We start from the raw sequence: 12,307 nt of genomic DNA, 5'->3' as shown, positions 1-12,307 counted from the left end.
GTTGTGAGGCTTCCCAAATTTTGAAGATTAATTTTTCTACTTATTTGTCTTTAATTAGACTTTTAAAATGCACAACATGCAATACACATATTTTTGAAAGCATTTGTTGCAGGTATGTCACCTGTCTTTCCATGTCAAGCCATTAGTTGGCAGTAAAATGTACCCAAACAGAGTAAGAATGTGGGGTGGATTAATTGAGCTCATCTGCTGTGTTTACGGTGTCTCTGCGCATTGGTGGTCACTAATAGGATGAGATATGCTGCATTTTAATGGCCAGAATTGGGCTACACTTGACATTATAGGAATTTGTGGAGACAATGTATTTGTAGTCCGTATTAAATTAGTTTTAATGTAGCTCAAAATGAATAATGTTGAAGTAAAACTCTTGCAGCATCTTTCTGATTCATTATCTGTGTCTCAGATTACTATAGAACCTGCCTAGATAATAGATCAAGATATATCTGTATTGTTAATCTTTTATTGATTGCATAGACAGTAATGCCAACTGCGAATGTCCAGATTCTGTAATGAATAAAACTTGAATTTTCCTTTAGGATTAAAACATTTGGATTCTGCTGCATCTAATGTACAAAATACATGCAGCATACAGTATATGTATGTACCAGTACATATGAAATAACCAAACATTAAGTTATAAATAAATAAATAAATAAATGGGCAAACGTGCAAGAGGGAGGAGTGGACTCAAGTGAGATGAGTGATGTGTGCAAGGTGTGGTTAGATACAAAGAAATGATGCACATGTTTCAAGTTAATAAAGATGATTAAAAAAATCTTGAGATGGACTGGTGTCCCATCCACAGTGTTCCCTTCATCGTGCCATGTATTTTCAAGATAGGTTCTGGAACATGGGGACCCTGCTTAAGATGAGTGCTTGATAGAAGCTGAATAGTTTATTATATAAATGGAATAGTCAAATACCTTTAACCTTAAAGCCATAATAATTTTTTTCACAGAGCCTAACATGTGAATAGAGGGCATCTGTATTATTAAGCTTTCCTGATGCAGATGTCGTGGTTGCAGTTGCCAGTCTCCCGGTCCCAGTTGTTTGTACGTTGAGGACCCAGTATACTGGTGATAATGCAAAGAGGTTCAGATCGAAGATGGATCAGCCCAGGGGCTGGGACTCGTTTACACGTGACGGGTTCTGCTCCAGGTGGCTGGATGTAATGCTCTGTAGTGGGTGTGGCCAGTGCCCAGAGACCAGGCTGACAGATGAAGTCCCACTTGTTGGCTTGGACTTGTGACAGCAGAGCTGCAGGACAGCCCCACTGGGACCTGTATTTCCTGGCACTAGGTGGTATGTGGTTGGCAGGCACCAGGCGTCCCCATGTGCTGGCAGCGCTGCTCAGCAATGCGGCAGGGAGCCGGGGACACGGAGACGAGTGAAGGGCAAGCCTGCTTCTCTCACCACCTGGGGGAGGAGCCTGTGACAAATACGTGTGTCTCCAGTGCCTCGCTGCTGACACTCAGCCTTGCAGCACAGCTATGGACAAGTGCAGCAGAGGAGCATTGGTGCGCTTCATAGGTTCTGGAAACACTCAAGATTTCTATACAGAGTTCACATAGGTAGTCCCACCCGTGCTGTCCTACAGCTACCCAGGGATGAGGCCTTTTATTTTGTTCAATCTCCCCAGTTCTGTGTGATATTTTGAATTTGCTTCATGCTTATACTGAGCAGAAGGAGGTGACCACACACGCACACAAACGAATGTGTGGCCGAGTGGAGGCTGCCTTCAGCCCCTCTCCCACCTAAACCACTTTTCTTTGTTAGCAACCCTGAAAAAAGGATAGTGTTTTCCTCATCTGAGAAAACCAAGGAAAATTAGTCATTGCGGTTTTCTGTGGTTCAGCACATCCTCTTGGCCCAGGGTAACAACGACGCACGCAACAGCTTGTAGCTGATTCGCAGCTGTTTTTGTTTGTCATCTTCATTATGGTCTGTAAATTGCTGAAATTATAATAGTTCATCTTCTGTGGGTATGCCTCAGGTTTCTGCTGTAAGCACTGTGTGCTGCACGCCAGTGGAAGGTTGCTTACATCAAACGTGTTTGTCATGTTGCAGGTGTCCGCGTGGGGCGGCTATGTGTTCATCATCAACCTGATCCCCCTCCACGTCTTCGTGCTGCTGCTCATGCAGCGCTACAGCCGACGGGTCTATATCGGTGAGGCCCTGCCCGAGGCAGCACTCACCCCTCAGTGGGGACTAGTTGTACCCTTTTGTCATAATACATTTACAGGCATTACCACAATATGGCCTTTAGGGTGGCGCTGAGGTGCACAGTTCATTGAGGGAAGCAAAATCCTCTCACTTAGTTTTGACCAGGCAGTCTGATGACCAAAGCAGCCTTACTGTGGTTATTTGTAGGGAAACTCAGTGAATGGCTTTAGGTTGTGACCAGACACCCTTAATATTTTTTTATAGTCGATTCTTTAATACCCATGTTTTTTAAACCACCTTTTAAGTGTTAATGGAATAATGTTTAGTTGGACTGTACCATCCAGGGTCAATGACCACTTTTTTTTTTTTTTTTTTAATTAGACCTCTTAGTTAATTGTTCTGCAAGGTACACTGTCCTGTGTTCTTGTATGTGCAGTTATCATTATGCTAAGTTTTAACCATGAGCTTGTTGTTCTAGTGCTGTCTGGGGAAAATTGTCAGCTGTTTCACTCTTCTTTAGCACTTAGAGATTTTACTCCTGGAGTGCGTGTTTCCAGAGTCAACTCTTTCTTTGTGTGTGTGTGTGTGTGCGCCTGCCTGCCTGCCTGCCCCTTCTGCTTCTCTAGCCTACAGCACCTTCTACATTGTGGGCCTGGTGCTGTCTATGCAGATCCCCTTTGTGGGCTTCCAGCCGATCAGGACCAGTGAACACATGGCAGCGGCAGGTATGTCTCACCTGCCCATTTTCTTCACACCAGACACCAGGAGAGCCTTGCACTTAGTTTTAGACCTGTAATACAGCAAAGATTCTAAGCAAGGGCCGTTCCAGCGTGAGTAATGGTAAGAAAATGGTCAGAAACAATGTCCCCCTCCTGTGCATCCTCTAGGACAGTGTTTCTCCCACGCCTACACACTGAATGTTCCTTTACATCTGTTGATTTAATGTAACCCAAAAGAGTAAACAAAAGTTTACCAGTAAATAAACAGCTTTAGACATGGGATTACTGATGCACAGCATGTTGGTCTGATACCACCATGTTGCTCGTTCACATCCCTCAAGTAGCTGGCTGTAGAAGTGAAATTCAGATGGCAAATACATAGATAATCATAGCAGATGGTGTTGGACTCATTTATGTAGTTCCCAATAGAGAAGCAGCTCTGAAAGATGTTTGACATTCTTGAATGTTGGGAGGGATTCAGCAGCTCAGAGGTCCAGAGAGAGCTTCTTGCACCACATCAGAGCAAGAACCAACGACCTACAGACTTTTAATTTGACTTCTCATGAGTTGTCAAACTTGGGACTGCTTTTTGCATTGAAGGAGTAGAAGCACAACTCCCGCTAGTCGCCATGTGTGATCAAAAGTATGTGTTTATGGTTGACTTTAATGGAGGGTTGTCTACTCTGTTTTCTCATCCAGGCGTGTTTGCACTGCTCCAGGCTTATGCCTTCCTACAGTATCTGAAAGACCGGCTCACCAAACAGGAGTTCCAGACACTCTTCTTCCTTGGGGTCTCGCTGGCTGCTGGCGTGGTCTTCCTCACAGTCATATACTTGACCTACACAGGCAAGTGTGGACACCTCACGCTCACATGTATATGTGAAGGACACGTGACTCTAGCCCCAGACACAAGAGTCACGTGCTGTCCTGTGTTTGGGGTCAGCTGCTCCTTGTGCTTATGGACAGACCGCCATAATTAATTTGTAATGTTAGGTCATGGACTGTGGTGCTGTTGCTGTTTTTCACCAAGTCATCATAAACACATCCATGTAATGTAAACAAGTTCTCTTGCTCTGGTGATTACACCACAAACAAGAAGTCAGTTTTTAAAAAAATGGCAGCATATATGTTGGCGTTATTTGTCGTGATCCATCTAGACTAAATTCAAACAGCATTGATACTCCTGAAGAAAGACACATACGTGGTGTCTGCGGAGAGCTATTCTCAAATAGTTTGTTGTTCAGCTGTATTCTCACACTGCCATTCCTAAATGGAAACGGTTAGCTGTTCACACAGGGAAAACAGTTTTTTCTCCCATGCTTTGTTTCACTCGCACGCCGTAATTTTGTTTGTAGTAAGCTTTTTTTCTGGGTATTCACACGGACACACTTGTCTGCCCTCTGTTAACTGGTATTTGTCACTCTCTCTGCTGGACAGAACATCATACCAGGTGGTCTTATGGTTTACATGAGAGAGATTTACAAGTGGGACAAAAATATGGTTAGTTTTCAGTATAGTCTGTTGAATTCAAGACACGGACCGACGCACTGTAGATTTGATCATCCCATTTCCTGCCTGATAGCGTTAGTACTCACGAGACATTTTATTGAGAGCTTTTCTATTGAGGCCTTTTTCCCCACCTTGCAGGCAGGATTTATTGAGGACATGGTTTGTTTCTTAGGTGCCTTACCGTTTGTGAAAGTGAAATTGGGAACGTCTCACTGAGTTCCGTGTTGCCAGGGGTTGTGTCCATCACATGTGTCGCTGCAGTGGTTCCGCTTCCCCTCTCACTGGCTGTTTGTTTGTTTAGGTTACATTGCACCGTGGAGTGGACGGTTCTACTCTTTGTGGGACACCGGGTGAGTGCTGGCTGTGTGCGCAACAGTGTGGCTCAATGTCACACAATTCTCGAACTTAAATGTTACCCAGAATTACTTGCAAGAGAACATGAACCATGCAGAATGCAGTGAAATGCATGTAACGTGTTGTGACTACAGCGGTGTCTGATCTTTCGGAGTGGTTTCTGTTGTTGTCTCCAGTCTCTCTCTCTCTAATGCGGTACCTTTGTCCTCCCCCCAGGTATGCCAAGATCCACATCCCTATCATTGCCTCTGTGTCGGAGCACCAACCCACCACCTGGGTGTCTTTTTTCTTCGACCTACACATCCTGGTGTGCACCTTCCCTGCTGGCCTCTGGTTCTGCATCAAAAACATCAATGATGAGCGTGTCTTTGGTGAGCTCGGGCTAGAGGGGCACCTGGCCTTCGGACACATAGTTTGTGTCCACATGGGATTGAGACCAGGGACGAAACAACCAGGTGTCTTGTCTTAGTTTCACTCGTCCCACACAATTGTTTCATTACAGCTGTCTCCCTGTGGTGTGTGCCTTTGCTCTGTTACAAGGACTTTGAGCAAATCAGACACACCTACATACATATTTAGACAACTGTGAAAAGCTAAAGCGGGGTTTATCCTGAAAATCCAGCGTAACGCTGTCTATTCCAGCTCCTTGCTGTGGCGGAGAGCGAAGCTCATAGCTTTTATACCATGCATAATTTAAATCATCCCCATAGATTTGTTTTATTAAAGTAGTTTTTACTTAGCGTGTCCTTCCTGTGTTTCCTGCTGACTGTGCTGAGCTGAGCTGATGAGCACCTCTCCTGCTCCTAGTGGCCCTTTACGCCATCAGTGCCGTGTACTTCGCTGGCGTCATGGTGCGGCTCATGCTCACTCTCACCCCGGTGGTGTGCATGTTGTCGGCCATCGCGTTCTCCAGTGTCTTCGAGCATTACCTAGGCGATGACCAGAAGAAGGACAGCCCTCCAACAGAGGACAGCAGCGACGAGGATGACAAGAGAAACTCGGGGAACCTGTATGACAAGGTAAGCAGACAAGCTTGTTGCCCCTCTCTCACCTCCCCTTCAGTTCAGCAGCCTGTTCCTCCTACGAGTTGTAGCCCATGGAGCAGGCTGTCAAGGCACATTTTGGCATGGAGCATTGGTTGTTCCGCTGTGTGCACCGTCATTCAGAGATTACGGCCGGGGTACGAGCCTCACAGCTCTGCAACACGCCTGTGCAATTGATCAGTACTCTTCCCCCCTCCTCCTGCCTTGTGGGATTCCATATATACACAATCCATTCACTCAGGAAGCGTCATGCACGACTTGGGTATCTAAGTAGGTTTGTCACACTTTAATAATAAACGGTTTCAGAAAGGAAGCAGCACGGCAGCAGCCAAACCAAGCGCCTTCCAGCCCTGGTCTTGGAGGACCATAGCAAATCCTCTACAGGAAACGGTGACAAATCCCAGTGCTTTGGGGGAAGGGTAGTTTAGGGAACTAATCGTTCAACAAAGTGTGAACGTTCTCTACAGGTACAAGCTCACCAGGAGTAGGAACTCTAGCTGGCCTGGGGTGTGGTAAACTTTATTTTCCCCCTGCAGGCGGGCAAGGTGCGCAAACACATGTCTGAGCAGGAGAAGGCAGAGGAGGGCCTGGGCCCCAACATCAAGAGCATTGTGACCATGCTGATGTTGATGCTGCTCATGATGTTTGCCGTGCACTGCACCTGGGTCACCAGCAATGCCTACTCCAGCCCCAGCGTGGTGCTGGCCTCCTACAACCATGATGGGTATGCTCACCTTGCACATACATTCCCAAGCTCCTGCTGGGATGACCTGCACCTGACCTCACTGCAGTGTATGCTGCACAAAGTGTACTTGGCAACATTAGCTGGTCATCGTGTTGTACTGCTTGTGTACAAACAAGAATCGTGTTTTGTGCAGTTCCTGTCTCCGCACAGAACCAGAAAAATATTAGTTATTGGAAGAATAAAAACCTGTTTTAGTCTTTCCCAAGTTCACCCTAAAATCATTCTAAATGATACCTAATATCAAAAGAGAAAAAGTAGTTTATTTTTATTCTTTTGCATGTTGGAAGATTATTTTTTTTTTTTTTTTTTTTTTTTTTTTTTTAAAATTGCACATGGTTTGTAGTAGCAGAAAATATGGGCATAGTATATATAAAAAGCTTTACCATTCTGCATTTTTTTTTTAAGTCTACGTTTGAAATACAGGTCTAGTCTAGTGCATATACAGTTTTCAAAACAATGATTTTGCATAGTAACCACTGACACTAATACTGTGTATGGACAGGTGAAGGCTGCATGTCACTTTGGAATAAATGGCTAATTGGAAAAATTAAGCAGAGCAGTGCAAAACAGAGGACACAAACACATGAATAGGGAGGCAAGACTGCAGAGTACCAGACTGCCACTGCAAGAGTGGGTACATGTTTCCCACAATGCAATGTGTCTGTCTCTTTCACAGAGCTGCTTTTGCAAAGTTTTTTTTTTTTTTTTTTTTTTTTTTTATTTTTTAAAATGAGTCCTCAGTTGATCATGCTGGACTGAATGTTGCAGGTCTGGGAGGGATGTAGCACACCATACATGTGAAAATCCAGAGCGATTTAAAGGAGCTATTAATAATCGTGGACCGGATAGGTGAAAAACTATATGCAGAAAAACAGAATAAAGGGGATGAGTGTACTGCATGTTTATATAATCATTTCTCTTTGTAAAGAGCAGTAATGCCTTGGCTTGCTTAGTGAGTAGAGATTGGTGGTGCTGAGGGCTCTTTCCACCGTCTCCCTTGTGTCTGCAGCTCTCGGAATATCCTGGATGACTTCCGCGAGGCGTACTACTGGCTGCGGCAGAACACAGATGAGCACGCACGCGTGATGTCTTGGTGGGATTACGGCTACCAGATCGCTGGCATGGCCAACCGCACCACTCTAGTTGACAACAACACGTGGAACAATAGCCACATAGCCCTGGTGAGTCGAGCTGCAGGGTACTGAAGGGAAATGTCAAGGTCACTGCTCTTAGTTTTCACAATAACACTGACACCATGATCCCCTCCCCCCAGGTGGGTAAGGCCATGTCCTCAAATGAGAGTGCAGCCTACCAGATCATGCAGAGCCTCGACGTGGACTATGTGCTCATAATCTTCGGTGGCGTGATCGGCTACTCGGGTGACGACATCAACAAGTTCCTGTGGATGGTCAGGATAGCAGAGGGCGAGCACCCCAAGGACATTCGGGTGAGAAGATGGATGGTGTATACCTGCAGAGAGCCAGACGGCTGTTTCTGTGCTGGTGTTTCTGAGTTTGTCTGCTGTTCAGTGTGTGTGGAAGTGTGTGTTCAACATGACCAAGCCATGAAGTTGTAATGAAAAGAGTAGCACATTGGATTTACAATCCATAGGTAAAGTAGAGATTGAGATTAATGTAGGTTTCCTCCTCCAGGAGAGCGACTACTTCACCCCCCAGGGTGAGTTCCGGGTGGACAAGGCCGGTTCGCCCACCTTGCTCAACTGCCTCATGTACAAGATGTCCTATTACCGCTTTGGAGAGATGCAGGTGAGCAGCAAGCACCGACAGATGTGGTCTTGTGTCCAAAATATGAAAGTCCAACAGGTTTTTTTCTCACGGGGGGTGGTGCTTAACCTGGAACATGCCACTTTACAAATGGGCAAAAATTAGGAGCTCTTGATGGCCATGGACAGGCATTTGTTATATTGGCAAACATTGTGAAGCAGGCCCTTCTCTGAGGTACATGACAGTGATGGGGGTGAAAGCGAGTTCTCTGTACTGAACATTTCTCCCTCTGTACAGCTGGACTTCCGCACGCCGCCGGGCTTCGACCGCACACGCAATGCGGAGATCGGCAACAAAGACATCAAGTTCAAGCACCTGGAGGAAGCCTTCACCTCAGAGCACTGGCTGGTGCGCATCTACAAGGTGAAGAAGCCGGAGAACCGCGAGCCGCTGGACCACCAGCCCCGTGTGACCAACATCACCCCCAAACAGAAGTACACCTCGAAGAAGGTAGGTCCAGTCACATTACTCCTATTTATTCTCTTCACTTTTTTTGCACTTTGTCATTTATTCTTTGGCTAGTTGTAAACAGTAGTTCTGACCAGTGTAGGACCTAGAGGGGTGGAACTTGTGTGTGTAGTGTTTTGGGAAAGGCTATAATAGGTATTCTATACATCTATAAAAAATATAGAAGTCGTCGTCCCCCCCCCCCCCCCAAGTGCGTGTGCACGCTCTTATTTCTCTCTCGATAACTGAACATTATGTTGTTCACTCAAGAGGAATTACTTGGTTCCTAATTATATAATTTAACCTGGTAAATTGTGTGGTTTGTGCATTTTTAACTGGAAGTTGTGGCACAGAAGATCTTAAGGTCCGGCCTATATGTCAACCTACAGGTATTGACGCCTGTGCTCTTTGTATAGTCAGAACGGTGGCACAGTGCCTGGGTGGTGTGATAGGACATGGGTTCAATCCCCGCTCAGTCTGTGTGGAGTTTGCATGTTCTCCCAGTGTCTGTGTGGGTTTCCTCTGGGTGCTCTGGTTTCCTCTCCCACAGTCCAAAGACATGCTTTTCAGGTTCACCCATAGTGAGTGACAGAGTGTGTTCCACTGATGTATGGATGAATGACCCATTGTAAGTGGTGTATCTAACAGTGTAAGTCACCTTGGTGAATAAGGTGTGTGGGCTGATAACACTACATAGAGTTTATTGGAAGCCGCTTTGGAGAAAAGTGTCTGCTAAATAAATAAATGTAAATGTACGAGGGACTTGTGGGGGCACTGTTAATGATGTCGTGCTTGTGTGAATGTTGTAGAATGCCAAGAGGAAGCGAGGGTTCATCAAGAACAAGCTCGTTCTTAAGAAAGGCAAGAAGCTGAGCAAGAAGACAGTCTAATAGCGACAATGGGATGGGCGGGAAAAGTCACAAGCAAGAAGCCACCGATGATGATAATGATAAAGATGAAGAAGCGACATGGTCTGGAACCTCTGGAAGTGTGTGTTTGCCTTTGGGCCACAGGCCTCTGATGCGAGCATCTCAGTGAAGCGGGGTCATGAACTCATATGCCTCCTGGTCTCTTGGGGGGCTATGCTGGTTTTACTGAGGGGACTTTTGTCTTGCTCTACCATTTTGTTTGTTTGGTTCCGTTTTGTTTGTTTTTTGTACTTGAATGTGGTGGCGAAGCAGGGCACTGCTGAACCGGGTGGAAAGCGTACATTTTTGTGGTAAATACATTCTAATCCTATAAATCTCAAAAAAATAAAAATGTGGTGAATCTGGGAGCAATTGCACCAAAGAGCCCTCATTTTATTTGTAACTCTTTTTTTATTGTTTATCTTTGCTCCTCGGCACATGTAAACTTGTTACCTTTTTTTAAGAAAAGAGATGTTCTGGCCCCTGACAAAGTCCTGCTGGATGTGTGTGGAATGGAGATGCCCCCTGGAGGGTCTTGGTACAGCTGCCCTATACAGATACGTTCTAGTAGCTTTGTTTCATTATTTGTCTTTATAGGAAATGGTCAGAAGAAAATATCCAAGTCTGTAAATATGTACAGAATGTCCAAAAGGGTTATATAATATATATTGGATTGTTGTGGTGATTTTTAAATACGCAGACATTTTTGTTACCTGATAGTGGCTTTTATATTGCAGCAAATTGTGGAAAGAAAATAAGTGAATGCAATAATCCTTGTTGACAGGAATCAAAGGTTTACTTTGGAGAATGTGATTGTGTAATTTTTTTTTTTCCTCTCCCTCATTATTTAAATCATCTTCTGCTGCTACTTGAAAGGCAATGCTATTTATGGTGTGTTTTTTGGTTTATCAATTCTGCCTCCCTCCATCAGAGGGGGCTCTTCTCCTCTGTGGTTGAGATTGAAGGCTAGCACACTTCAGCCAGTCTGCCAGCTGCTGCTCTTGACTCTCACCAGCCGTCCGGCATCGTTCGCCCCGTTTTCAGCGTGAGTCTGCAGAATCCAGCTGAAATAATTAACACCCGTGATGGCAGTGATCGCCCTGCAGCGCCACCACATGGTCACCTTAAACGGCAGGATGTGGTGCCCCCAGCAGCTCCATGCCCTTGAGAGCAGGTGCCTGTCGGAGGACAGCGGCTCGAGTGTTTTTTCAGGGGGGGAAAAAGGTGACAAGTCTACACATCATTTACCGCACAAGAAATCCAGAGGGCTTTTTTTAATCATTAACATCTTCGTTGTTCAGCAGTTTAACTGTTTGCCTTTTGTCACGCCATGCTTTTTTTTTTTTTTCTTTCTTTCTTTCTTTAAAAAAAAATACTAACCGGGACTTTTCTCGCCTGCGACACTGAAAACAGCTTTTTTGTTTGATCTTATCCACAGAAGGATCTGTGCTGCACAGCCATGCCTATTACATGCTTTTAATGACGACGATAACAGATCATATCAGCCTCTCTGAGCAATCAAGGAGTGGAATGCTTCATTTTTTTTTTTTGCCTATTTTTTTTTCCTAAGTCTGCCCTGTTGTTTTGTTTCCCCCATAAATTGTAATGCTGTGGTGTTGGAAGGTGAAATTGGAAACATTAAAGGGTACGGATACAGCCTTACACTTGCAGACTGAAAGGGTCTATTTCCTTCACTTTTCTTTGTCCTCTCATTGTGCATCACTCCTGGTTTCCTTTGGGCCCAGTGCCGTTTGCTCCTGGTTCCGAGCAGAGCCTTCCCCAACATTCCAGAGCCTTCCAGTCGCATTTGGTTTCTTATTCCCCAGCATACCCCCCTGCTCCATGTTTACATCTTTTCTGTTGTTCACATGACTGAGTCCTGTCGAAATGTATGCAAAACAATAAAACGCTTGATTCAGGTTTTTGAACGGGGAAAGAGTTCGATTTCTTGGACGTCTTGCAGCATGATTGTGTCTGCCACGGCGGCTGGAGGATGTTGCGTCTTACTCCGGTTGCTGGAAGAATCGCGTTGTGGTAAATAATACGGTACAGTGATGCTCCTTGTTCTGACTGTCCAGCTTGTTTTTGTCACTGGGAAGGAAAAGGGTTCTTCACACAGGGTCCCAACTTAACCAGCCCCCTGAGAAATCAGGCACTGTGTATAACACAGGTGATCATTTTACCTCTCAAAGTTTTGACTTCCTTCTTGAAGTAACTTTATTGAACAAATGACTAAATGCACAATGGAGCCCCCAGCAGCATCACTTCTCTGCAGTGGTCATCTTGCTCTAGACAGTGTCAGCAACAGAACACATTTGTGTCTGTGGTTCCATGGGAAAATGGTGTTTGTCTTTTGACCAAAAAAAAAAAAACTTTGAACAAACATTACCTGTTCACACTAGCAGTAGTGGGCATGCTGTCTACTCCGGAAGATGCTAAATTCCAGTCTAATGACAATGGCCACGGAAGCCTACGTGACTTGATGTACCGCGATCCTTTGGTAGAAAGCTTCATGAATCAATTGGTTTTGCAGCTAAAAATCAGCTACTGCAAAAAAGGACCAGTGACCAAAATGTAGAGAGCTGGTAATGTTAAATTGTTGGGAAAATAATGAAGT

The 12,307-nt window shown here is 45.0% G+C and overlaps 1 protein-coding gene across 1 annotated transcript in view; it reads left to right on the top strand.

Annotated features, from left to right (window-relative positions):
- The window catches only part of stt3b (STT3 oligosaccharyltransferase complex catalytic subunit B), a 45,985-nt gene extending 34,939 nt beyond the window's left edge, over nucleotides 1-11,046 (top strand). Inside the window, exons 5-16 of the mRNA XM_018765918.2 lie at nucleotides 2,086-2,185; nucleotides 2,808-2,906; nucleotides 3,600-3,746; nucleotides 4,711-4,759; nucleotides 4,980-5,134; nucleotides 5,571-5,782; nucleotides 6,343-6,530; nucleotides 7,561-7,732; nucleotides 7,825-7,998; nucleotides 8,204-8,317; nucleotides 8,573-8,785; nucleotides 9,592-11,046. Of these exons, the coding sequence (XP_018621434.2) occupies nucleotides 2,086-2,185; nucleotides 2,808-2,906; nucleotides 3,600-3,746; nucleotides 4,711-4,759; nucleotides 4,980-5,134; nucleotides 5,571-5,782; nucleotides 6,343-6,530; nucleotides 7,561-7,732; nucleotides 7,825-7,998; nucleotides 8,204-8,317; nucleotides 8,573-8,785; nucleotides 9,592-9,672 (1,704 nt within the window). The 3' untranslated portion in view covers nucleotides 9,673-11,046. The remainder of the gene's footprint in view (nucleotides 1-2,085; nucleotides 2,186-2,807; nucleotides 2,907-3,599; nucleotides 3,747-4,710; nucleotides 4,760-4,979; nucleotides 5,135-5,570; nucleotides 5,783-6,342; nucleotides 6,531-7,560; nucleotides 7,733-7,824; nucleotides 7,999-8,203; nucleotides 8,318-8,572; nucleotides 8,786-9,591) is intronic.
- Nucleotides 11,047-12,307: the final 1,261 nt, after the last annotated feature.

The sequence above is a fragment of the Scleropages formosus genome, chromosome 23 (assembly GCF_900964775.1).
Source record: "Scleropages formosus chromosome 23, fSclFor1.1, whole genome shotgun sequence".
Taxonomy (NCBI): Eukaryota; Metazoa; Chordata; class Actinopteri; order Osteoglossiformes; family Osteoglossidae; genus Scleropages; species Scleropages formosus.
This window is presented reverse-complemented; position numbering and strand designations above follow the sequence as displayed.